Genomic DNA, 27,993 nt, shown 5'->3' with positions numbered 1-27,993 from the left:
CTCACCTGCTCCACCATCCCACCACAGCTCAACTCTTGTTGGGGCCCATTGGGGCTGGCAGCGCCTCCACTACCGCCTGCCATGTTTTGCGCCTCCCCCTGGTGGTCAGTGCACGTCATAGAGAGCAGTGGCACTCCTGGTCCAATAACCACCCGAGGGGACAATTTGCATATTAGGCTTTTATTATATAGGATGGTTACATTAGTAAGGGAAAGGGTGAGAATGGATACTGAATATATAACTAGAAGTCTCTGCTACACAAATTAGAGAAACATGAAATATTAGCTTTATGCATTGTTTTTATCCATGCATAACATGATTCATAGGCCTCCCTATTTCATTTTTGGTTCAACATCTCTTTCTTCATTTCAAAAATATTTTTTGTTGACTTGAGAGAGGAAGGGAGAAAGAGAAATAGAAACATCAATGATAAGAACCATTGATTGACTGCCTCTTGCGCACCCCCTACTGGGGATTGAGCCTGCAACCTGGGCATGTGCCCTTAACCAGAGTTGAACCTGGGACCCATCAGTCTGCAGTCTGACACTCTATCCACCGAGTCAAACTGGCTAGGGTATCTCTTCCTTTAATCTGGATCACTGGGACACTATCTTTTATTACAAATTCTCCCCCCTATCTTTTATTCTAAGGCACAACTATGGTCTCAAATTTCCTTGATCACTGAATAGATAGAAAGTCTTCTTCGGATTCTACACCAGTATTTGAAACCACATGTAACAGTTAGCTTTTGCTGTGTAACAAACCACTCCAAATTTCAATGTCTTAAAATAACCATTTTATTCTCTCTCATAATTCTGTGGGCTGCTTTGACATAGCTGGGGCAGGTTTTCAACTGGTCTCACTAGAAAAACTGTGTTGATGGTTTCTATAACTACCAGTTCTCAAACAGACACAGCTACAGTCCTGTGTAGACCTTGTGTGCCAAAATTACTGCACACCAAAGAAAAATAATGTGTTCCTCTACCCCCCACCCCACAAGAGTTTCAATATAAAAAAAGTTGGAGAGTGAGACTACAAATTTTAAAGATTAATAAGTGGGCCACCTTCTCTCTTTCCTTACTCTTATGGCCCAATGCCTTCATTGCTTTTAGGGGAAGGCAAGAAAATATCTGGAGAACTTTCTATTTGGGAGCTATCTTGGAGATATTTGTGACTGAGAATCTTAAAGCAGAGTATCCTTTCATCCTCAGAGAATTCATTACCATACAAAGCTGTTACTGGATTTGGAAGAAAGATATTAAATAGAAAAGAGGGTATCCATCTTTTTTTTTTTTTTTTTTTTTTTAATCTTGCTACTTGCTTAACTTAGTTTTAGGTTCTCTGAGGCCTTGAATTCAACAAATTATGCTAATTTGCATTGCAATTATGAAGCCTAATAAGCAGCCATGTGTTCCCATAATAGAAAGTACTTTTAAGAAAATAAAGTATTTCCATAGAGAAAAGAATAAAAACCACATTTCCACAAAGCAAATAATCATACACATAACTCAACATAAAATAAAATTAGCACATTTTCTTACTTAGAAAAACAAACCATGGCACAAGGTGATTATTTGGATATTAGTACAAAGAATTTAAACATACAAGTTTGGCTATAAAAGATCAGGCTAAGCAACTTAGGTAAGTCTATCTGTGATGTCATGGTTTCCAAGAAGTGCTCTAAAAGTCACACAATTAAACATTTATCTGTGCTTTTTTTTTTTCTTGGTAATTCTAGAAATGTTGTATAGAGAGGTTCATCAATTCATGTAGAAATGTAAAATATATTGGGAGGAAAAGCTGAACTGACATTTCCACATTTTATCAATTCAGAAATGAATTTAAAGCATGTGATGATGCATCTATACAAGAAAGGCAGCTTACAATAATGTTTCTAATGGTACATTACAATTTTTCAGTTTGTATTTTTTAAATGGAGGGGCATCTATGACATCATATCAAAAAACAGAGAATTGACGTTAAAAGTCAAATATAAGAATATAAAAGACAACAGTAACATCCCAGCATCCACTGATAAAAAGGCCACCAAGGACATTAGCCTGACACCAGCATGACACCGTCTACAGCAATCTCTCCGGTTTTGCCTTTGTCAGGTTTTGCTTCAAAAGTGATCTGATAACGGAGAGGGAATAAAAAATTACTTCAAAATGTTCAAAACAATGAGATAATCAAACCATTGAACAGATTTTAAAGAGGACTAACTCATGTGTCCCTATTGCACAGGAAGTGGCTTTGACATTGAGTAGTAGGAATAGATTTTACTTTCCAGATGCCAGTTATCCACGCTGAGTGAGCCATGTTCAGAGGAAACAGTCACTGTAACACCTAAATGAACCTGAAGAGCCCAGTGAAGCTGAGAAGGGCAAGATTTAAGAAGAAATTCTTGAATTCCCATTTAAAGAAATAAAAAGCAAAAATAAGCCACGACCAGTTTGGCCCAGTGGATAAGAGCGTCGGTCTGTGGACTGAAAGGTCCCAGGTTTGATTCAGGTCAAGGGCATGTACATTGGTTGTGGACACATCCCCAGTAGGGGGTGTGCATGAGGCAGTTGGTCGATGTTTCTTTCTCATCGATGTTTCTGGCTCTATCTTTCTCCCTTCTTCTCTATAAAAATTCAATAAAATATATTTTTTAAAAATAAAAGAATACGAGTTTCTTAAAAAAAACACACCACACCCACACAAAAAAAAACTGCTTGCCCAGCCAGTGTGGCTCAGTGGTTGAGTGTCGACATATGAACCAGGAGGTCACGGTTCGACTCCCAGTCAGGGCACACGCTGGGGTTGTGGGCTCCATCCCAAGCGGAGGGCGTGCAGGAGGCAGCCTATGGATGATTGTCTCATCATTGATGTTTCTACCTCTTTCTCCCTCTCCCTTCTTCTCTGAAACCAATAAAAATTATTTTCTAAAAAATAACTGGCTGGAAGAAATTTAATATTCCCTATGAACATTTAATAGGAAACTAAATAGTTGAAAGGGAATTATTTTGACATATTCAGATTATGGTAGTTTGTAGTAGTACAGTTATTTTCCTTAACATATTGATTCACATATTCCAAAACTATCTGGCATGTCATTGTTTTCATGTGTTGACAAATGTTTCAGAATAAATTATGATCACCTTAATCCAAGATCTTTTTTAATAATCTACAGAGAAGCAGCAAGGTAGGGGGCAGTAACATGTCCCTTCTCACCAGGTTTTGGAAATACACTTTGGTGAGATTCTCACTCTCAGGGGTGATGTTGTCACTGGCACACTAGTTCTTGGATGGGTGGTCCTGGTCTACTCCTCACATGGTTAAGTCCAACGGTCATGGGGCCAAGAACAGACAAGGCAAAATATAGAGGGAGCAACAGACGCCCAGTGAGAAGGGGATGGGAAGTCTCAGTATGGGGTTCAGGGAGGGTTAATGGGGAAACTGTCCTGTATGGGCTGGACTTAGGGTGGGTTCTGTCGTCATCCAGTGCGTGGAGAAAACTAAAGCTCATGCTCTACTTACAACATTTTCTTCCCTACAACGGACTCCTTTGGCTTTTATTTTTTTTTATTTTTAAAAATATATTTTATTGATTTTTTACAGAGAGGAAGAGAGAGGGATAGAGAGTCAGAAACATCGATGAGAGAGAATCATCGATCAGCTGCCTCTTGCACACCCCCTACTGGGGATGTGCCCACAACCAAGGTACATGCCCTTGACCGGATCGAATCCGGGACCCTTCAGTCCGCAGGCTGATGCTCTGTCCACTGAGCCAAACCCATTTCGGCTCCTTTGGCTTTTAAAACAATAACCACACAACTGTGAAGTTCTCCTTTCACTGAGTAGGCCTGTAAAAGGAACCTTCCAGAAGGAAAAATGTAGGGTTTGGCAGATCCATCTGGTAAGCGTCTCCCTTGTTTGGGGTTAAATTGCATGGAGGTCTGGGCAGCCAGCCAGACAACTGTGCTTGCTGGACAAGCAGGCTGTCTTTGCAGGGAGTGGAATGAGAGGGTCTGAGTCAAGCAGGACCCCCGCCCCCAAGGTAAGGGAAAGGACCCAGACTTCTTGTTGTGTTGCCCACAGGAGCAAATTTGATTGCATATCTGCAGAAGATGTTACTTTCCAGACTGAATGAGAACCCTGCTTTTTAGGACTTAGAGCCAAACCCATTTCACTTAATGCGTGAAACTGTCTTTTCTTATTTCATGTCCCAGAGAGACCACAAGTAATTTTTCACAAAATGTGTAAAAAAAACAGAAACGATACTCACAGAACACATCTCCCCGAAGGCTTCGTTCCTGCTCCATGTGGTTCTTCAGGGCTGTCTCCTCTCTTTTCTCTTCCTCCAGCCCCTCTTCCTCTCTCTCCTCATTCTTCCTTTTCCCTCCATCTGGGTCCCCATCTCTGGAAACACTCTCTTCAGAGTCAAAGGGCTGCAAGTTACCCTTCGGGCCAGGAGTCCCAGCAGATTCTATGCTGTTTTTTATTTTTACCTTCTTTTTCATGCTGTCTTTGTGAGCAAGCAACTTCTTGATTCTGTCTTTGATGGTACCAGGTGCTCTGAGGACTTCCTTCACAGACTTTTCAGGGATAACTACAACAAACAATAACAGGTGAGAAGTTCCACCTTGGCCGATTATTAGATAACTCACAAAACAACAGAGCATTTGAAAAGTGTTCAAGTGCTGGAAATGAATACTTTCAGAATCAACCCATTTGATATTTTCCAAAGAACTGTATCTGCACCTGTTTTAAGCAGTTATGTTATGGTAGTATCTTTTAAAAATATTTTATTGGTTTTTACAGAGAGGAAGGGAGAAGGATAGAGAGTCAGAAGCATTGATGAGAGAGAAACATTGATCAGCTGCCTCTCACACAACCCCCACTGGGGGATTGAGCCCGCAACCAAGGTACATGCCCCTGACCAGAATCGAACCCAGGACCTACAATCCAAGGTCTGATGCTCTACCTACTGAGCAAACCTGTTAGGGCTGTTATTGGTAGTATCTTAACTATCTTAGAGGACATACTTTTGTTATGCTTCAGAGACTAAGATGATGAAATACCTGCTCCTACCAGGTTGGGCTACAGCAGTGGTTGGCAAACTCGTTAGTCAGCAGAGCCAAATATCAACAGTACAATGATTGAAGTTTCTTTTGAGGGCCAATTTTTGTAAACTTAAACTTCTTCTAATGCCACTTCTTCAACATAGACTTACCCAGGCCGTGGTATTCTGTGGAAGAGCCACACTCAAGGGGCCAAAGAGCCGCATGTGGCTAGAGAGCAGCAGTTTGCCAACCACTGGGCTACAGTTTCTAAGGTGATGGATTTTTTTTCTGGGGTCCTCTCATATGTCTGCTTTCACACAGGAATTCTTTATAGCTGGTGTTGTCCGGGTAACCCTATTGATTTGTCCAAATTTGCTGTTCAAAGATCACAGCTATAGCATTAGGCTGGACCAGGACATTTGTGACCAACAGAAACTGTGCTTTATGGTTCAATGTGTACATACCTAATTTTTTCCCCTCTTCTTTCTCTGCTTTGAATTTCTTAACCTCAATCCATTAATATATAAAGTGAAATAATTTTATTTATTGAATACTTATAGAGGCTTTTACATTTGCTGTTTTACATTCATTTCTTATTTCTCACCACTAGGTTAAATTGTTTTTAAAAATGTACCTCTAGATTGATTCCTCATGCCCCCAGTGGATCAATGAATAACTCAAGAGATAGAAAAAAAGATCATTTAGCCCAACAACTTTGATTGATAGATGAGTCAACTAGGTCATGTTAAGTGACTTGCCCAAAGTCTCTCAGATACAAAGGGGCTAGGATTTGAGGGTGAAGCAGATGAGGTTTTTTTCCCCCCAGCCTATTTCCATGACAGCTTTATTCCTACTCTAGGGTTAAGGGTTACTTTTCTCTACACTGGTTCAAATGCCTTGAAATCTAGAACCTAAAGATGCATGCCTCCTTTTCAGGGATCTACTCATAGTAATTAAAGATATCCAACTAATGTAAGAAAAAGTAATTTTTAAAAATTAAAAACACTGCCCAGCCAGTATGGCTCAGTGGATAAGCATCGACCTATGAACTAGGAGATCACAGTTCGATTCCCAGTTAGGGTACATGCCCGGGTTTCTGGCTCGATCCCCAGTGTGGGGTGTCCAGGAGGCTCCCTTTAAAGTGAAATAAATAAAAATATTTTTAAAAAATTAAAGACACTAAAAAAATTAAAAACACCGATCTTTAAAATAAAATATATTGTCCTTTTATAAAACATCTAGGTATGTGCTGGTCTAAAACTAATAACAGCTGAACCAATTTATTCAATTCTACTACTTGGATGTAGTTTAGAGGAAAATGAAATAAGGGAGTAGACATCAACTTTGGTCCCTGAAAAGAATACTATCCAAGAAATTGGAAATAACATTTTCCTTGGCAATGTTTTAATCTCTTCTGTTCAATTCCTTCTCCATTACTTGATTGATTCACTCTGTATCAAAGTGGTAGAAAAATAAACATGAAGTCCACAATATTTTTGGGCAATCAAAAGGAGAAAGAAAAAATGCTTTGAAAATATGCATGCTCTTAATTAATACATTGCTTTTACTTTGAAATCAATCTAAGGCTGTTATAATATGAGCTACATTTCCCTATTCAATGAAATGTTCTAGTTATTTACCAATGTGACAGCCTATCGTTATAGATTCCAAATCAACTACTACTAATACAAGTAAGGCATCATTACTCATTCTCCTGACCTTCAGAGGGCCTGTTTTGACTTCTTTGCCGGAAGTCGCAAGCTAAGTTTTTATTGTAATATGCTGATCAGATATAGACCTTCCCCTGGAGGCCCCCCTGTGTAATTCTACGCATGGTTCCCTGAATCTTTTCCCAGCATCCAGCATGAAGATTAACAGGAAATACCCATTCCCTGGAAATTTCCTTTATGCAATCAGTCACGTAAAACTAAGGACCTTTAAAAATAATGAGGAGAGGATTGCAACCTACACCAGGCAAACTGAAACATCTGCTTTCAGTTCCTGCTTTGAAGCTTTGATTTTTTCCTTTTGGAAAGAAAAAATCAAGCCATAAGAACTTGGTGGTGCCAACAATTTCATTCCCTTAGTATGTTAAGAGGAAGCTGGGGCAAGGATAAGAAACCCTTGCATAGGCATGACCATGAATAGATAGATATGGCTTTACCTGAGTATTGCTGTTTCAAATATGACATAACTGATTTTGTTCGCGTTACAATTTCCTGATTATTGCATCATCTTCTCGAGAATATAAAAGTGTGGGAGGAAGTAGCGGTAGGAGGGCCTTGGACACATTGGGGGATCTCAGACATAAAAACAGGGAATTCCAGGGATTTTAGATTCACAGACAGTCTTCTGTAGATGAAGTTGGCAATTTCTCTGGGGGAGATTTGAGATTTCTGTATATACCCACTTTGCCCCAAGCTTGCATGGCTCAATGGTTGAGCGTCGACCTATGAACCAGGAGGTCATGGGTTGATTCCCGGTCAGCACACATGCCCAGGTTGCAGGCTGGATCTCTAGTGTGTGGTGTGCAGAAGGCAGCAGATCCATGATTCTCTCTCATCGTTGATGTTTCTATCTCTCTCCCTCTCCCTTCCTCTCTGAAATCAATAAAAATATATACTAAAAAATAAAAAAATAAAAAGATAAATAAATATAGTGCCTACAACTTCAGTATTGGAGTATTAGAGATGTGGTGTGATTAGCAGAGAAGACAAGGTTGAGACTGAGTTAAATTTTCAAACACTGCAGGCTAACAGATGAAGGAAGGAAGGAGACATGGAGAATGCTTCATCGGAAGAGCAAAGACACCATGACCAAATGCTACTTACCAGAACACTGAAGTCCACTGCCTTTATATCCCTGCTTGCACTTGCACTTGAAGGATCCTTGGGTATTAAGGCAATTGGCGTGGAGGCTGCACGTATGGGTATTTACAGCACATTCATTTATATCTAAAAACGTGAACAAGCTTGTAGTAACAGGGCATGCTGAAAGACTACCATCTTGGGCCAACCATCAACATTGCCAACAAACCAAGTGTGGCCACAGAACTGTGAGGTGTTCGTAACCACCAGTGCGTTGGCCCGGAGCCCCAGCTTGCCTGACACCTGGTAGGTAGGGAGTGTGTCTGTAGCTCACCACCCCAGCAATCTCATCTGCTTATCAATCCTGCTGAAATCTGTAAGATGTGTAGGTTGTTTTCTTCACTGTCCCATATGTCTAATTTAGAACTAAATCACAATATCAGGAAATACATTCTATACAGGGAAGTGTTTGGAACTCCTAACTAACAAAGGACGAGACTGTCCAGGGACCATTGACACCATCTGCATATACAGGCATTTTGTTCAAAGACTGCAGACTGCCAGGAGCAAGGTCAGGCTGGTCTGAGCTAGCCTGTTGGATTTAGACTAGGAAAGCTAACCAAATTCCACCCAGGAGAGAAGTGCATTAGCCCACTTCTCTGCCCGCTTTCTAGCTATGCTTTTGTTGTGGGCTCTATCCCCAGTAGGGGGCGTGCAGGAGGTAGCTGATGGATGATTCTCTCTCATCATTGATGTTTCTATCTCCGTCTTCCTCTCCTTTTCTCTCTCTTGAAATCAATCATATATATATATATATATATATATATATATATATATATATATGTATATATAAAAGCCTAAGTGACCAGACAGTAGCTATGATGCGTACTGACCACCACCAGGGGGCAGACGCTCAATGCAGGAGTTGCCCCCTGGGGGTCAGTGCACTTTCATAGCCAACTTCCCATGGTCCCTCCCCTGGCCGGCTGGCTGCCCCAATCGGCCCCAATTGCCAGCCAGGCCAAAGGACCCCCACCCTTGCACAAATTCATGTACCAGGCCTCTAGTAAAAACATATTTTATATATTTTTTTTAAATGCCACAAAACTTATCTCAAGATATTTGCCCCCATAACAGAGCTATCCAGACTGAAGTTGCTTAAGTTTAAATCTTTACTGACCTGACTTCCTATAATTCATGGTGTCAGAGTTCCCTAAATGCCAGACTTGTAAAAAATGTAACTGTTTCTGTCATTCACCTGGTCGGTACCCTAGATTATTCAACTAATAGACTGAATTGAAATAGTTGTAGAGAAAGCCTCCATGTTTGGTGGGGACAGGGAAAAGGAAAAAGGTGCCACCAGACCTTACCTACACAGTCATACCGGCCACCGATATATTTCAGTTCAAAACCAACATGACATTTGCAGTAGTAGCTTCCAAATGTGTTCACACATCTCCGATTGTAGGGGCAGACAGCTTCGCCAGAAGCACATTCATCGATATCTAGGATGGAGAACCAGGAGGTGTCAGTGACAGCAAGAAAACACTCTCCCTCTGAAATACACACGTGCACGTGCACGTACACGCACAATAAATGTTTGCTGAGTGGACTAATATTTTTTCCGCTCCGTAAACTGCATAGCATACAATTTTTGAAGTCCTGAAATACTGACACAAATCATAGATATGTGGTTTCCTAAGAATAGACTTATACACAAATTGTGGGTCAAGCCCGGCTGGTGTGGCTCAATAGTAGAGTGTCGACCTATGTATATACATACACACACACACACACTGAGTGGCCAGATTTTTATGCATTCAGAGATCATAATAATCTGGTCATTCAGTGTACATATATATTTAAAGTTAAAAAAAATAGAAAAAGGAGGAACTGAATAAAGGGATTGGTCAAGGACAGGGGACAGGGCGTGGAGGTGATGCCTGCTGCCTTACCAATGCAAATTCTTCCATTTGGGGCCAGGTGGAGTCCCGAGGATGGACACAGACACTGTGGTCCTTCCTCCGTGTCTTCACAGCTGTACTGGCAGTATGTCATGGCACATGTCCTCGAGTCTGGAAAAATAGGCAAGGATGAGCCTCCTCCCGAGATGCTAAATAGTGCTTACTGAGAAACCACCTCTGAGTTCTGGGATGTTACATGTAACACGTGAAATGGAATCTATATATGTAAAAGCCTAATATGCAAAGTATCCCCTTGGGCATTCAACCACCGGGAGTTCCATTGTTCGCTATGATGTGTGCTGACCACCAGGGGGCAGTACGGAATGAAGGAAGGCCCTGGCCAGCAGCCAGCAGCCGGGGAAGGGAGACCCTAGCTGGCAGCCAATAGGGACTCTACCCTCGCATGAATTTCATGCACTGGGCCTCTAGTTATAGGATAAACTTCATTGTTTGAGACCCAAATGGAATCTGGGCACAGCAGTGCCTTGGTGGCCACGTGGTCTGTTTTGATGGCCAATGTCTTGAATTTGACTGTCTTTGGGTAGGACATGCATCCCTCAGTTACCAGCCTGCATCTGCCTCTCCTCCTGCCTGAGCTCTAATCACACCTTTATGTGACCTGGCTGCTCTCTACAGGGTTGAAATGCAACCTCCGATGCAGGTGATCAATCTGAGTAATTAGAAGAAACCATTCTAAACAGCTCTCCATGCATGTCTCGTCTCAATGAGAGAGTCACTTGAGATATGAGACTTGGTCTTTTAGGTACCAGTTTTAAAGCATGTGGCTTTATATTAACACTAGTAGCCCTGCGCACGAATCCGTGTGCCAGTAGCTCGCCAGTAGCTCTCTGCTGCCCTCCAGTAGCTCTCCACCTGCTGCTCTGCCCTCCTATAGCTCCCTCCACTTTTCCATACTGCCCTGCCCCCTCCCGTAGCTCTCTGTTGCCTGCTTGTAGCTCGCTGCCCCACCCTCCTGCTGATCCATGATCCTATTGTTATGTGGTTGGTCATTACACTTCACGCACACTTCATGGCATAACGACCATTTGCATATTACATCTTTATTATATAGGATCAATGAAGCTGAGAAGCCAGATACTTGTCTTTTCCCAGTTTCCCTTGCAGCAAAGAGGAGTGACCATGTCACCCAGTTGTGGCCAAGGAGATACACAGATGAGTCTGCTGGAGGGAGTGGGGTTTCTGGAAAAGATGCTGCTGCACAGTAAAAGGGACAGTCATGACAGAGGTGTCATTCACTGGCATCACTCCTTTCCCCTTTGTCTTGCCTCCCTTAAATGCATGTGTGATGTCTGGAGCTGTGGCAGCCATATTGTGACTCGGAGGCAACAGGTATGAGAATGAAATTGATACCCTGAGGATGGCAGAGACTCAGTTCTTGTTGAGCAGCTGTGAAGCTGCCTGCCTTCGGCTATTTTAGCAAATAAGATGACTTAGCTGGGTTTGCTTGTCGCTCATTGCTAAACATAACTTATCTCACAAAAATGCATTTGCTCAGCAGGAGCCGAGTATGTGGGGTTCATAAGCTTCTACCACAGGCGAGCCTGGCGAATATACTCCCTTCACTCACCCATCCATGCCAATCACCAGCTGCACCAGAGACTGCAAGGAGCCAGGTGCAATACAATCAGCATCCAGGAGAGCAGTCCAGGCCCCCCGGACACTCTGAGCTATAAACAGAGAGGCCCAGGCAGCCTTTACATACATAGAAACAGACAAAGAGGGGGCAGGGCCAGATACACAGGCCGAGGTAATGTCACAAACACCTATGGATGGCTGTATCTCTAGTTTACTCTTCCTTCTCTTTAGTTGTCGTCTTTTAAAATTAATCTTCAAAGTTATCTAATTCTATCTTTCCATTTGGAGAAAGTTATCTTTTTTGGCACTGCCCGGGCCTTCATGGAATGTTTTAGAAACATCCATTGGCAAATATCTTTTCAGAAATGTTAAGTGATTACTATAAAAGCCCAACTAGTGGCTCCCATGAGGGTGGGGGGAGGTGGTTCCGGCAAAGTTCTATTTGGTAGTAGTTACATGGGTGCTCACCATATAAAAATTCATTAAGCCATGTATTTGTCTCTGGTGGGTTTCTGTTTAACTTATAATAGTAAGGATTTTTAAAATATATATTTAATTGATTTTTTACAGAGAGGAAGGGACAGGGATAGAGAGTTAGAAACATCAATCAGCTGCCTCCTGCACACCTCCTATTGGGGATGTGCCCGTAACCAAGGTACATGCCTTTGACCAGAATCGAACCTGGGACCCTTCAGTCCACAGGCTGACACTCTATCCACTGAGCCAAACTGGTCAGGGCTAGTGAGGATTTTTTAAAAGCCTCTGAATGCCTGCTCCATCTCTTCAGCTTGCTGGCTAATGAAGGATCTAGATGAGTGGTGGTGTTGGGGCACTTTGCCAAGGAGGGACAGTCCATGAGTAAGCCAGGGGAGCCAGTGAGCCGTGCAGTAGCCAACTTTTTACAACAGCCGAAACCGGTTTGGCTCAGTGGATAGAGCGTTGGCCTGCGGACTGAAAGGTCCCAGGTTCGATTCCAGTCAAGGGCATGTACCTTGGTTGTGGGCTCGTCCCCAGTGGGGGGTGTGCAGGAGGCAGCTGATCGATGTTTCCCTCTCATTGATATTTCTAACTCTCTATCTCTCTCCCCTCATCTCTGTAAAAAAAAAAAATCAATAAAAAATTTACAACAGCAGGAAAGCCTAGGACCGGCTGGGGAGTCCCCAGACTCTGCCACCAGAGGAAGCTGGCACGAGGCACAGGCTCCAGGCTTGTTGGGGGCTGCGGGGCAGTAGAAAGAGAAATGGGGAGAGGGGAGGGAGGGAGGATGGGAGGCAGGCCAGAAGGATGGGTTTACCTTTCAGCTGCAACATCTCTCTGAAAAGCTCTCCTTCTCAGTAAATGAATGGATACAGACTCTCACCCTCCCACAAGACCTGGGTTTCTCTCCATCACAGAAGGGCTTTTCTTTCCAGGAATGTGAGCCAGAGTGTATTTGCAACAAGAGTCACTCATCTTTGAGCCTGGGGCAAAGGGCGTGAGAAAGGTAGTTGGTGGGATTGATATCCCAAGATGGAATTTAAATTTATCACCTTCCTGAAACAATATGCTTATTCTAGCCAACATGTTTATTTTCGTGAAGAAACCCAATACATCCCTGTATATACAGAGATACAGGAATTATTTTGTTCTTCAGCTACTCTTTTTATTTAGTATCCACATCCATAGAGACAGAAAGCAGATGTGCCATTGTCTGCGGAATGGGGGTGATTGCTATTAAGGATGGTTTCCATTTTGGGGTGAATATGTTCTGATTTTAGTGGTGACAGTTAAACAATATTGTGAATATATAAAATGCCACTAACCCATACACTTAAAATGGTTAAACGGTGCATTCTATGTCATTTATATTTTACCACAATTAAAAAAAAAGTACTCAGCCGAAACCGGTTTGGCTCAGTGGTAGAGCGTCGGTCTGCGGACTGAAAGGTCCTGGGTTCGATTCCGGTCAAGGGCATGTACCTGAGTTGCAGGCACATCCCCGGTAGGGGGTGTGCAAGAGGCAGCTGGTCGATGTTTCTCTCTCATCGACATTTCTAGCTCTCTATCCCTCTCTCCTCCTCTCTGTAAAAAATCAATAAAATAAAATAAAATAAAATATTTGAAAAAAAAAAAAAGTACTCAAAGATGTTTTTGCCTGGGGCAATGTTAGAGATTTTTTTCTGATTTTTTGTTTTGTTTGCTTTTAAATCACTCAAGTCAACTTTCCTCCAAGCATCAAATGGCAAAAGTTAAGCCTCAAAGGTTGACTGACAGCAGCCTGGCGGTTGACACTTACTGGCACATGTGGCATCCGGCATGAGCATGTGACCACTCAGGCAAAAGCACTTGTAGCTTCCGTGTGTGTTCACACATCTGTGTTGGCATGGCCTGGGTTTCTCTCCACACTCATTCACATCTGCAGGGGGTGGTTAGAACACGAGAAAGGTTGCCTGAATCCAGAAACATCCAGATGTGAAACTGGGTAATGCAAAGATGTTCAGTGAATGTTGTTAAATGAGAACAGGAGATTGCAAAACCACCTATAAAGATCAATACCAAACTTGTAAGAAATATAATATAAACCCAAGCCAGTTTGGCTCAGTGGATAGAACATTAGCTCGTGGATTGAAGGGACCTGGGTTCAATTCCAGTCAAGGGCATGTACCTTGGTTGCAGGCGCGATCCCAAGCCATGGTTGGTGTATGCGGGAGGGCAATCAATCGATGTATCTCTCTCACATCGATGTTTCTCTGTCTCTCCCTCTCCCTTCCACTCTCTCTAAAAATCAATGGAAAAATATCCTCAAGTGAAGGTTAACAAAACAAATATATATATATATATATATATATATATATATATATATATATATATGTAAAATAAAAATGCATTAAAAAAAAGGCTTGGGAGGCTGCGCTCAAATGCTAATGATGATTATCTCCTGATGGTGAGACTGAGGGTGACTTGCTTTTCTGTGCTTTTCAGTGTTTACTAAAAGAATTCTGAACATTAAGAATGAATAAGCTGCCCAGCTGGTATGGCTCAGTGGTTGAACCAGGAAGTCACGGTTTGATTTCCGGTCAAGGGTACATCCCAGATTGTGAGCTCGATCCCCGGTGTGGGCCATGCAGGAGGCAGCCGATCAATGATTATCTCAAGGGTCCCAGGTTCGATTCTGGTCAAAGGCATGTGCCTTGGTTGCAGGCACATCCCAGGTGGGAGTTGTGTAGGAGGCAGCTGATCGATGATTCTAACTCTCCCTCTCCCTTCCTCTCTCTGTAAAAAATCAATAAAATATATATTTTTAAAAAGAACCTTACATGGGGGTTTTCTTTCTTTGTTTTATTTCAGAGAGGAAAAGAGAGATAGAAATGTCAATGATGAGAATCACTGATCGGTTGCCCCCTGCACGCCCCCTACTGAGCATGGAGCCTGCAACCCTGGCATGTGTCCTTGACCCGAAACGAACCTGGGAACCATTCAGTCCACAGACTGACGGTCTAGCCACTGAGCCAGACCAGCTAGGGCACATCGGGATTTTTCTGATGTCCTAGTTCAGTGGTCTGCAAACTTAACTATGGCAAGAGTAGAGACTGGGGGTGGACACTCACTTTAAAAAATATATTTTTATTGATTTTTAGAAAGAGAGGAAGGGAGAGGGAGAGAGAGAAATATCTAAACTGAGTGGTCAGATTATAATGATCTCTAAACGCATAATCATCTGGCCACTCAGTGTATATCCTATAGAATAACAGGCTAATATGCAAATTGTCCCCTTGACCAGGAGTTCGACCAGCAGGCAGGCCAGCCAACCACCCATGTCCCCTCCCCCTGGCCAGGCTGGCCAGACCCCACCCATGCACGAATTCATACACTGGGCCTCTAACACACACACACACACACACACACACGCACGCACGCACGCACGCACACTGAGTGACCAGATTATTATGCGTTCAGAGATCATAATAATCTGGTCACTTCAGTGTATGTGAGAGCGAAACGTCAACCGGTTGCCTCCTGCAAGCCTCTTGCCAGGGATGGAGACTGCAAGCCAGGCATGTGCCCTGGCCAGGAATTGAACTGGCAACCTTTTGGTGCATGGGCCGATGCTCAACCAACTGAGCCATACTGGCCAAGGCTGGACACTAACTTTTTTTTAAAAAAAAAAACCACACATGTTTTTATTAATTTTAGAGACAGAGAGAAGAAGGGAGAGGGAGAGAATGAGAATCATCCATAAGCTGCCTCCTGCACGCCCCGAACTGGGGATCGAGCCTGCAGCCCAGGCACGTGCCCTTGACCGGAATTCAACCTGGGACCCTTCAGTCTGCAGGCCAATGCTCTATCCACTGAGCAAAACTGGCTACGGCCTGAGACCACTTTAATTTGAAGATCGGAGTTAAATCCTGAGGACTATATCATGCCACAAATCCCACTGCAATGATGAGAATGCTTGTGAAAGACCTGAGGTAGGTTTGGACTGGGACCTGGTCTGTCCCACTGACCTTGACTGCAGGTTTTCCCGGTGTATCCTGGGAAGCATCTACATTTATTTGGTCCCACACACTCACCAAACTTGCAGCCAGCTTCACATGTAGCTGTAGAAAGAGAAGTGTTTTAAGGATAAAAACAAAATAAAACAAACAAACAAAAACAACAACAGTAGTTAGCACAGTGAAATGTATGCATGTCAGACTCAGCCGCCTTGTCTATAGCAGAGAAATCCGTGGGGACATTTAGAGGATGATCTGCTTTTTCTCTGGTACATTTTCCTCTTTAACACTGGAAAGTTTAAAAAAAAAAATATATATATATATAATTGATTTTTTTACAGAGAAGAAGAGGGATAGAGAGTTAGAAACATCAATGAGAGAGAAACATCAACCAGGTGCCTCCTGCACACTCCCCACTGGGTATGTGCCTGCAACCAAGGTACATGCCCTTTACCGGAATCGAACTCATGACCTTTCAGTCCTTTCCTCTCTGAAATGAATTAAAATATAATAATGATAATTAATAATAAAAACCCAATGACCCTGAGCTACTGCTTGAGTACATGGTAGCCTGAGTTTTTACAAAGTTACCTTCACAGTCTCCTTTGCTGCCCCTTCTCCAGCCATAGCAGCAGGCCAGTTTGGTTCCATAGCGACAGAGCCCGGGCTGGAGGGCCGCCAACCCGTGACCCCTTGGACTGCAGACAAAGAGCCACATGTTAGTACTGAGAAAACAGAAAGAGCGCAGAGACCCTTCCCTGCTACCAAATGAACACAGAGATGTCAGTTACCTGGTTAATTTCAACAAATCTGCCCATTGGACTTTGAAAACCGGAATTCAGTGTGGCCAGTCTGTGCATTGTAGGATGCCCTAACCGGGAATTGAACCGTGACTTCCTGGTTCATAGGTTGATGCTCAACCACTGAGCCATGCCAGGTGGGTCCATTTTTAATTTTTTGAGGAAACGCCATCCTGTTTTCCATAGTGGTCACCAGTCTGTATTCCCAACAGCAGTGTACTAGGGTTCCCTTTTCTCTACGTCGTCACCAGCACTTGTTATTTGTTGATGGTAGCCATTCTGACAGGTGTGAGATGGTACCTCACTGTTGTTTTAATTTGCATCTCTCTGATGATTAGTAACTTTGAGCATGTTTTCATATCTCTTGGCCATCTGTATGTCCACTTTGGAGAACTGTCTATTTAGGTACTTTGCCCATTTTTAAATTGGATTGTTTGTCTTCCTTTTGTTGTTTGAGTTCCTTATATATTCTGGATATGAACACTTTATCAGATGTGTCATTGCCAAATATGCTCTCCCATACAGTGGGCTCCCTTTTCATTTTGTTTATGGTTTCTTTTGTTAGACAGAAGCTATTTAGTTTGATGTAGTCCAATTTATTTTTTTTCTCCTTAGTTTCCCTTGCTCTAGGAGATGTATTGGTAAACATATTGCAATGAGAAGTGTCTGAGATTTTGCTACTTATGGTATCTTCTAGAATTTTTATGGTTTCACAACTTACATTTAAGTTTTTTATCCATTTTGAATTTATTCTTGTGTATGGTGTAAGTTGATGGTCTAGATTCGATTTTTTTTTTTTGCATGAACCTATCCAATTTTCCCAGAACCATTTATTGAAGAGATTGTTTTGATTCCATTGCATGCTCTTGCCTCCTTTGCCAAATATTAACTGAACATAATGGCTTGGGTTGATTTCTGGAGTCTCTGTTCTGTTTCATTGATCTATATACCACTTCTTGTGCCAGTACCAGGCAGTTTTGATTACAGTGGCTTTGTGGTATAGCTTGTTATCTGGTATTTTGTTCTTTCTTCTTAAGATTGCTGCATCTATTCAGTGTCCTTTTTTTTTTTTGTCCCTTATGGTGACCCCTAACCTCCTTATATTCCATTGTAATACATTTGTATGCTAACTGAAACACCCTGCAGCTGCCTGAAGCCTATATAAGGACACAATGTGGTTGCTGAGGTTCTTACCAGAAATCTCCACCCCTTTCCCACCCGATTAAATGAACTTCAAAGAAAGAAGTGATTCCACTAGGGAGGGTATGCTCTATAGATAAAGTAGCCATTCTCACTGCTTCACTAATAAACTCTCTTTCACTTTAAATTCTATTCTTACTTGTATTTGAATTATTTCTTGCATGAAGCCAAGGTCCCTTGACCCCAGGAATGCCTGCATCTGGGGCTTTTCTAGAGGAAATAGGGCCTGATAAGAATTCTGGTGACTGGTGGAACTTACCCAAGTACCAGAGAGGAATCTATTTACTGGGGAAGGTGTTTCAGGCAGAGAAAATAGCCTGTGTCAAGGATGGAGCCACTAAGAACACAAGTTGGTGGCCTATAGACTTGAGAATAGAAAGTAGTGTGTTTGCACTAGGGAAGTGGGAGAGGAAGCAGAGAGAATAAATAGGATGGAGAAGGGGCATGGAGATTAGCAGGGGCCAGAAAGAAAAGACCTGTGTCCATGTCAAACAGTCTGTCCATATTGAAAGCTCTGGAGAGTTATGGAAGGATTTCAGCAGAAAGAAATATCAAAGATTTGACAAAACACAGGCCAGCCATCTTAGAACCTTGGTGAACTTGATAAGCTCTAACAAGCTTACTAAAACTGTTAGATGCAAAATATCACAAAAACAAATTGCAATTTGTTGAAATATGGTATTTTTCCAAAAGTCTAAGTAGAAACTTTGGTGAAAGAGCCCAGGGACCCCTGCACAGGTGGTCAAACCCATTTCATTTGTGTTGGGTAAAATCAATCACTTTTGACTTATGCAGAATTCTGCCTGAGATTAACTAACAGGAGAAAATTCTCAGAAGATGAAATTCATATACTGCTTGCACATTACCACAACTCTCCAGAGACATCATCTTTCTTGAGTTTTATTGCTTTCACATGCTTGCCTGGAGGTGAAAAGGTGACACAGAAATCTGAGTTGTAGTCATTTATCCCAAGCCATCGTTTTTTGACATTTTGGAGAGTTTTACAAGTGATATTTTCACTTGTAAAACTCTCCAAAATGTTACTGAGTAATCTTTGGGCCATCCAAAACGTGTTAATAAAGTAAGATTTCTTAGGCACTGGAAGAAATCCCTTTCTCAGTGACAAGTGCATCTTAGAATTCAAACTCTCTTAGAAAAATCCGAAACTGGACATTAAATCTAGCCTTAGTCTCATTTGTTTAAAAAATGAAAACAGCTAAGAATCTACTGATGATTAGGACTAGAAAATGGATTCTGATGTTCAGGCAACTATTCAAATCAGCCTCCAGCTACACTATGGATGCAGCGGCACGCTCTGTGCATATTTTCCAAAGACGACTGAGCAGCTTCAAACAACAGGGAAAGAAAAACCATGAGAGAACCATGCGAGTCCATAAATGAGCCACATGCCTTTTAATGAATGGATGGAATGGGCGTGCCATCCATGAATTCACTCAGCTTTGAGAGATGGCTTCAAACAAACAGCTACAAATGGGATTTTACTGGTTTGGTCATCAAATTCTACATCTGGTCATGAGAATGGAAAATTAGTTTAAAAGGGGGGGAATCACTCCTGGACAGAAATGCTACTAATTACTTGCTGGTTTAAAAAGATGCCAGAGGAAATTGATTTATTACCCCAAGAATCCAGCTCTGCATTTTATGCTTGCCAGCTTTCTTTTAATGCACATAAGCTGCTGTTTAAAACTACAAATAAAAAGAAAATAAATGACTAATTGTTTCTGTTTAAATTGAAACAATATTTTTGAGGGGAAGAAATAGGCAAGCATGATATTGACAATAATAGCAGGGCACACAAACTTATAAAATATTTTAAAAACGAGAGAGAGAGAGGGAGGGACGGAGGGAGGGAGGGAAGGAGGGAGGGAGAGAGAGAAGGAGAGAGGGAGAGAGGGAAGAGGGAGAGAGGGAGAGAGAGGGAGAGGGGGAGAGAGGGGGGGAGAGAGAGAGAGGGAGAGAGAGAAAGTCTTAGACATGTACAACAGTGTGGTGATTGTAGGGATTAGGGAGGGTGGGTAGAAGTGGAAGAGATAAATGGTGATGGAAAAAATAAACATTTTGAAAAGTTTAAACATCTGCTAAAAAGCTTGAACATTTAGTTTCTACATGATTTTCACATGTCATTCCATGTTAATGTTAGCAAATGTTTCCAATTACTTTCTCAGCAGCCTCTCCTTCCCACCTTTGCTCGAATATCATGTCCACTCACGATCTTTCCCATCACTAATTCAATTATTTTACTCTAATATCTGGTTGTGAGTATTCTGGATAAGGGCCTTAAACTATTAGGTTCAACTACATGAAACTACCATTTTTTAAAAGTTAAAAATGGCCAAAAGGTTTTAACTCCGTATGTTGCAATTTAACGGCGGTGGAAGAGATGGTTAAGTGCTCATTGGGCTGCTTCTGTGTCTCCTGGACACAGAGCTACACTAGACTTCCCAGCCAGCCAGCCAGCTAGTTGGGGCCATTGGACTGGGTTTGGCCAGTGGAATGTGGGTAGATCACTTCCAAGCCTGCTCACAGCGACTCCCAAGAGAATCCTGGAGCTGCTTATTTACCATCAACTCACTGACGAAAGAGGATTCTGTGGACCTGGAGGAAGATGGTGACTCTCAAGATGGATGGAGCCTGGCTCCATGTGAAGGCATGCAGCCATCTTTTAAACATGCCTTGGGCTTCAAGGCAGACAAAGAAAGAAACTTTGGCAGTGTTCAACCACTGAGCTTTGGAGACAGTCTGATGCAGAAGTTAGCCTACCATGATCAACACAGTAGTATTTCAAGAGTCATTTCTTTTCCTGAAGTCTTGTACACATGATTATGTTCTTTATATGTGAATCCATTCATACAAAAAAGTACACCTTACAAATTATCAATATGAACTGCATTTAGTTCCATATTTACTGAAGCATGTATTTTTTAAATGTATAAAATTGGACCAGTGCATTCTGGCATTATCAAAGATACATGGTTAAGGCATAATATCAATCATTGAAATTTAACAGATGTCTGAGTATAGAGAGCTTTTATGCATTTGGCTGGACTGACCCAACCCCATGGGGTCATCAATAAAAAGGAGTTTATGAAAAAAGAATTTCTGATCTCGATTGAAATGATTTCACCAATATCCACTGCCCTCTGCTACCTTGGGAGGTCTAGCTGGGATGGCCAACTTCTCACTCACTCTCTCTCTCCCTCCCTCCCTCCCTCCCTCCCTCCTTCCCTCCCTCCCTCCCTCTCTCCCTCTCTCCCTCCCTCCCTCCCTCTCTCCTCTCTCTCTCTCTCCCTCTCTCATTTCTCATCTCTTCTTATGTTTGGCACATAGAAGGCCCAGGGAAAGGGAACCTGGTCCTCAGGCAGGGACGTTTTAACGTAGGGGAGTAAAGTTAAATGCATTATACAGCTTGCTGTCTACATTGATCAAATTAATCAGAAAATTGCCATCTCCACAGCTGAAGTTAATTTAAAAACATTCCAGGAGTTGTGTAAATAGTGTAGTATTTCTTCATGGGATTCCTCATTTTCTGCAAAAAAATATACTGTGCCAGAATTCTCTGTATGCTTGTTTATGGTTCCAGGAAACTTCATGACATTCTCCAAGACAAATTGAAAAGTTAAAACTTCTTTTACTGATGTTTAAATCCATTTAAATATTGCCAAACAAATTGAATCTTTTTTTTTCCCTAAATAGGGATAACAAGGCCCAACCAGGAGGCAGCCGATCATGATGGTTTTTGTTGTTTTTTTTTTTTTCTTCTATAGCTCCTAGCATGGCAAGCCCATTGTACCTAATGGGTTAAGATCAATTCTGGGTTCCCATCCATCTTCAAGATACAGGGTTCAAGTCCAACAGGCTCAGGGATACCCCAAAGCATCTAACCTTCCTGAATATATAAGCTACCAAGCTCTCCAGACCCAGTGTGAATTGATGCATTTTCAAATTCCCCATGCCATGAGTGGTAGGGCAAAACTTGGAACTTTCCATTGCTTCCTCTACTTCTCTCATTTATCTTCCAAGCTCGGGAGACAGGCTAAAATTGGGGAAGAGGTATGTGTTAGTTTGGCCTCCTCCTGGAAGCAGACCACAAGATAAGATTTGAATGCAAGAAGTGGTTTATTGATGAGGTGGTTTTTTAAAGGAGAGGGAAAGTGAGACAAGGAAGGGAAGGTAGTGAAAAAAAAAGTCACTGTTATCAAGACAGCCATATTTATTTTCCATCACATTCATTCATTCATAGTGAACATGGGGTGAAATGACAAAATTTAAGAAATAGGCAAAGAATAGATCAAGTAGTCCCTTCCATGCCATTTTATATAGAACGGATTTTATTATTTTTCTTAAAATCTTTATTGTTGAAAGTATATATGTCCTCTTTTTCCCCCCAATGACTTCCTCTAGTCCACCCCAACCCCCACCCCAGGCCTCACCACCCTATTGTCTGTGTCCATGGGTTATGCATATATGCATACCAGTTCTTCGGATGATCTCTTCCCACCCACCCTACCAATCCTGCTTCCCTCTGAGATTCCACAGTGTGTTCCATGCTTCTGTGTCTCTGGATTTGTTTTGTTCATCAGTTTATTTTGTGCATTAGAGTCCACATATGAGTGAGACCACCTGATACTTCTCTTTCTCTGACTGGCTTATTTCACTTAGCACAATACTTTCCAGCTCCCTCTCAAAGGGTAAGAGGTCCTTCTTTTTTACTGCTGCATAGTATTCCATTGTGTAAATGTACTACAGCTTCTTAATCCACTCAGCTGCGGATGGGCACTTGGGCTGTTTCCAGATCTTAGCTATTGTAAATTGCACTGCAATGAACATAGGAATGCATACATTCTTTCTGATTGGTGTTTCGAGTTTCTTAGGATATATTCTTAGAAGTGGGATCACTGGGTCAAATGGCAGTTCCATTTAAAAAAATTTTTAAGGAAATTCCATACTGTTTTCCATAATAGCTGCACCAGTATGCATTCCCACCAGCAGTGTACTAGGATTCTCTTTTCTCTGCATCCTCACTGGCACTTGTCATTTGTTGACAGGTGGTACCTCATTGTCGTTTTAATTTGCATCTCTCTGATGATTAGTGATTTTGAGCAATTTTTCTTCTATTTTCACCACTCTTATTCAACATAGTCCTGGAAGTCTTAGCCAGAGCAATCAGACAAGAAGAAAAAATAAAAAGCTTCAAAATTGGAAAGGAGGAAGTAAAACTATCTTATTTACAGATGACATGATACTATACATAGAAAACCCTAATGACCCACCAAAAAACTACTAGATTTCATAAATGAATTCGGCAATGTCACAGGATAAAAAAATAAAATAAAATAAAAAAACAAAACAAAAAACACCCAGAAATTGATGGCATTTTTATACACCAAAGATGAATTCTCAGAAAGAGAAACAAACAACAACAAAAAATAATAATAATCCCATTTACCAATGCAACAAAAAAAATTAAGATACATAGGGATAAAATTAACCAAGGAGGTAAAAGACTTGTACTTGAAAAACTACAGGATGTTGAAAAAAGAGATAGAGGAAGATATAAACAAGTGGAAGAATATACAGTGTTCATGGATTGGTAGAACTAACATCATTAAAATGTCCATACTAATCAAAGCAATCTATAGATTCAATGCAATCCCTATTAAATGGTATATTTCCCAACTTTAAAACAAAATACTCCAAAAATTTATATAGAACCCCCCTCCCCCCAAAAAAAGACTCTGAATAGCCACAGCAATCTTGAGAAAGAACAAAGTTGGAGGGATCACAACACCAGATATCAAGTTATAGTATAAGGCCACTGTAATCAAAACAGCCTAGCATATAGATCAATAGAACAGAACAGAGAACCCAGAAATTGACTCAAGTCATTACACTTAATTAGTATTTGACAAAGAAGGCAAGAGCATATAATGGCATCAAGACAGTCTCTTCAATAAATGGTGTTGGGAAAATTGGACAGATAACATGCAAAAAAATAAAACCACCACCAATTTACACCATACACAAGAATAACCTCAAAATGGATAAAATACTTAAATGTAAGTTGTGAAAACATAAAAATCCTAGAAGAAACCATAGGCAGCAGAATCTCAGACAACTCTCATTGTTTGCTGATACATCTCCCAGGGCAAGGGAAACAAAGGAGTAAATAAATAAATGGGACTATGTAAAAGTAAAAAGAGAATTATGGGAGAAGCAGGGAACTATAGGACAAATGGGATTATGAAAGATGCAGGTAACTATGGGAAAGAATGGGATTATGGGAGAAGCAGGGAACTGTGGGAGGGGATGGGTTTATGGGAGCAGCAGAGTACTATGGAAGAGAATAGGATTATGGGAGCAGCAGAGGACAACAGGAGAGAATGGAATTATGGGAGAAGCAATTAACTATGGGGAAAAATGGGATTGTGGGAGAGAATGAAATTATGGGAGCAACACAATACCATGGTAGAGAACTTTATGGGAGTGACTGAGATTATGGGAGAAGCAGGCAACTATGGGAAAGAATGAGATTATGGGAGAAAATGGGATTATGGGGGCAGCAGAGTACTATGGGAGAGAATGGAGAATTATAGTAGAAGCAGGGGAGTTTGGGAGATCTAGGAATGGGCAAAGCACGTCTAGAGCATCTATATCCAATGCCCAAAGGGTATAGAAAAGTCTGCGGTTCAAGTGAAATATCGATGCTTAAAACTATGGAAACATATGCTGCTAATGATTTACTTACTGGTTAAGTGTTAATTGTTTACTATGTGTTAAGTATTATTTAAGAGGCATATCATTTTCTAGGTCACTAAAGTTATGGTGCAGATTTCCAATTAAATAAAAACTGGTGATTATATTAGAAATTTCTCTATAGCAGGGATAATTTTTTTCCATTTAAAAAAAATATATTTTATTGATTTTTTACAGAGAGGAAGGGAGAGAGATAGAGAGCCAGAAACATCGATGAGAGAGAAACATCGGCCAGCCGCCTCCTGCACACTCCCCACAGGGGATGTGCCTGCAACTGACATGCATGCCCTTGAGCGGAATCGAACCCAGGACCTTTCAGTCCGCATACTGACGCCCTACCACTGAGCCAAACTGGTTTCGGCAGCAGGGATAATTTTTGCTATAAGTGTGAAACCTCAGAAAATAATCATGCCCTGGCTGGTTTGGCTCAGTGGTAGAGCGTCAGATTGCAGACTGAAGGGTCCTGGGTTTAATTCTGGTCAAGGGCACATTCCCAGGCTGTGGGCTTGATCCCCAGTGGGGGGTGTGCAGGGGGCAGCCGATCAATGGTTCTGTCTCATCATTGATGTTTCTATCTCTCTCTCTTCCTCTCCCTTCCTTTCTGAAATCGATAAAAATATTTTTTAAAAAGAGCATACTTTTCTGCAGGGAATGCCTGGCTTTTTGTTTTAGTGTGTCTCTGTAACGCAGAGTCTGGAGTTGATTAACCACGGCCCCCAGCAGTTCTTGAATAGCTGACCACTGGCCATTGCCAAGCATGCTGAGGAGATAATAAACACGCCCGCTGGTGAACCTGATACGGGTAAGGAAACCATGTTTCACATCTTGAAAACTGCAGAATCCTCCACAGCTTCTCCATTTTCATATTCTTTGGCTTCTTTGGGGGCTTTTCAGCTTTGCCTTTAATTTGGTGGCACTTTGAGAGTGACACTTTTAGGGGTCGGGTTGCTGGTTGCTAGGGAACTAGTTCTCTCATCTCCCAAGAGACCTTGGTCTTCCCAAAGCGGGCTTTCTAGCAATAAAAGACCCGAGCAGTTCCAGGACAATGTGTCTATGAACAAATTACATCTGCCCACATTTTTATCCCGAAAAGGAAATTGAAACTTGTGACCATACATTCTAAAAACCTGATTTGAGGTCTGTTCTCTGAACTTCAAAATCCCTTAATACCGTGGCAGACTCTGATGAAAGTTTTTCCCCCTCAAAGTCAGACAGACAGGCTCACCTTAAAGCAGCCCGCACCAAAGCAAGGCTCCCAGCCTGCTCTGCCCAGGAAATGTCCACGAAAAAAATCCCAAGCCTGGCTGGTGTGGCTCAGTGGTTGAGCATCGACCCATGATCCAGAAGGTCACAGTTCAATTCCCAGTCAGGGCACATACCAGGGTTGCCGGCTTGATCTCCAGCATGGGGCGTGCAGGAGGCAGCCAATCAATGGTCCTCTCTCATCATTGATGTTTCTATCTCTCTCTCTCTCTCCCTTCCTCTCTGAAATCAATAAAAACATATTAAAAAAAAATCTCAACAGTGAAGTGGTTCTCACTCAGCTGGAGGTAATTCAGCAGGGGACCTTGGACACGTCCAGGGAGATTTTTTGGTTGTTATAGCTAGGGAAGGTCACAACTAAACGAGGGAAGTTTGCTGCGGCATCTGGTGGTTAGAAGTGCCACAGGTGCTTCTGCTAAAAATCCTACAACACACATAACAGCCTCTCTACCACATAAACACGGTCCACCCAGCTCCATGGGGCACCAGTCCCACAGTGGAGAAGCCCGGCTTAGGGACACCTCGGAAAGCAAGATGTCGCAGCCAGGGAACAAGGACTCTGTTCCCAGTGAGTGATCCCCAAAAGGCTGCCCTTTTGGGGGCGCAAGGACTCTGGGCCAGACTGGCCCTGTCTGAATGCCCGGGAAACCCCTTATTGGCTGTTGCTTCTTGTGCATTTACCGCCCTGTCTGTACCTCATGTTTCTCCTCTACAACTGAATAGTTATGGGGCTTTATTTCATTTCTAAAAATATAGTTTTATTGATTTCAGAGAGGAAGGGAGAGGGAGAGAGATAGAAACATCAATGATGAGAGAGAGAGAGAGAGAGAGAGAGAGAGAGAGAGAGAGAGAGAGAGAATCTTTGATCGCTGCCTCCTGCACGCCCCCCACTGGAGATCGAGCCCACAACCAGAGCATGTGCCCTTGATCAGAATCAAACCCGGGACCCTTCAAGTCCCCAGGCCAATGCGCTACCCACTGAACCACACCAGCTAGGGCCATTATGGGGCTTTACATGGGTGTTTTGAACAGTGCCAGGCTGCAGGGAGCACTATATACGTGTGTCTTTCCTAGATCTCTGCTGATCTCTGCAAAAGCAAGTCTTGGGGCTTGGAGAAGCTTCTGGGCAGCAAAGAAACAGCTTCAGATTCTGAACTGCCACCGCAAGAAGAATGAGTCCGTTTCATTCACACCCATGTTCCTTCTTTCCAGTTCACCAACCCTAAGGAGAAAGCCACCGCGTGGGAACCCCCTTCCCGGAGGGCTCAGCCCCCAAAGTCCCCGTCCTCCCCATTTCTCTCCCTTCTCCCCCACCAAAACTAGCGACTGGCAATCCGTTGGTACCGGTCAGAGAGAGTGGCAAACACAAAACTACACAGGCACAGAAGCTGCCCGCCCATGGACAGACCCTCATGCGTGGCCCCACAGCTGCCTGCAGATCGTGAAGCCCGTACGCGCCCTCGGGGTGCGGAGAGCCTCCCTCCTCCGGGACCCACTGGACGTCAGGTGGGTGCCTCCATGCAAAGGGAGCTGGAGCGAAGCCGAAGCCTTGGTGGCTCCGGAACTGACATCCTGGTTAAATCCTGTCTCAGCACGCGCACACCCGCCCCCCTGGGGGGGGTGCCAGGAGGGACGGGGACAAAGAGTAGGGGCCCCATGGGGCGCTCAAGCCAGGGCGATCGCCAGCCACTCACCTGGCCACCTTCTCCAGTCCACCTGCCATCCAGGGGAGCAGCAGCGGCAGCGCAAGGGCCCAGGGCCACCGCATCTTCCCGCCAGGCCTGCAGCTGTCGCCTGCCTCCTCCTCCGGCCCCCTGGGAGGGCGCGGGACTGGCACAGCCTCCTCTCTCCTGCTCCTCCCCCGCGCGGCCCTGCGGTTGGGGGCGCTCATGGGCTCTGGAGAGGTGGGGGCGCCCTGGCCAACCTCTCAGGCTCCTCTGAGGGTGAAGGGGGGGCCATGCACATCTGGCTGGGACCCGCCTCCAGCGCCCCCCTCACCCCCCCCCCCATGGGCATCCTCCGAGCTAAGTTCACCAAGAAACTTACCCGACTCAGTTTGCTTCACTCTA

General features: G+C 42.9%; 1 protein-coding gene across 5 annotated transcripts; it reads right to left on the bottom strand.

Moving 5' to 3' along the window:
- Nucleotides 1–164: 164 nt before the first annotated feature.
- EGFL6 (EGF like domain multiple 6) lies at nt 165–27,775 on the bottom strand. Of its 5 annotated transcripts, none has more exons than XM_045582269.1 (9): nt 27,619–27,775; nt 16,479–16,585; nt 15,900–15,992; nt 13,691–13,810; nt 9,811–9,930; nt 9,226–9,360; nt 7,880–8,002; nt 4,271–4,594; nt 165–2,133 (listed from the first exon to the last, which is right to left on the bottom strand). In XM_045582269.1, the coding sequence occupies exons 1-9, from the start codon at nt 27,690–27,692 to the stop codon at nt 2,123–2,125; spliced, it is 1,107 nt and encodes a 368-aa protein (XP_045438225.1). In that variant the 5' UTR covers nt 27,693–27,775; the 3' UTR covers nt 165–2,122. The 5 variants fall into 5 exon arrangements, with proteins under 5 accessions (XP_045438225.1, XP_045438228.1, XP_045438226.1 ...); XM_045582268.1 differs by lacking the exon at nt 165–2,133 and adding an exon at nt 2,181–2,374; XM_045582272.1 differs by lacking the exon at nt 7,880–8,002 and having other exon boundaries at nt 4,494–4,594.
- Nucleotides 27,776–27,993: the final 218 nt, after the last annotated feature.

Source organism: Pipistrellus kuhlii, unplaced genomic scaffold (assembly GCF_014108245.1).
Source record: "Pipistrellus kuhlii isolate mPipKuh1 unplaced genomic scaffold, mPipKuh1.p scaffold_m20_p_16, whole genome shotgun sequence".
NCBI classification, from domain to species: domain Eukaryota; kingdom Metazoa; phylum Chordata; class Mammalia; order Chiroptera; family Vespertilionidae; genus Pipistrellus; species Pipistrellus kuhlii.
Note: the sequence above shows the minus strand (reverse complement) of the source record. Positions and strands in the feature narration are given on the sequence as shown.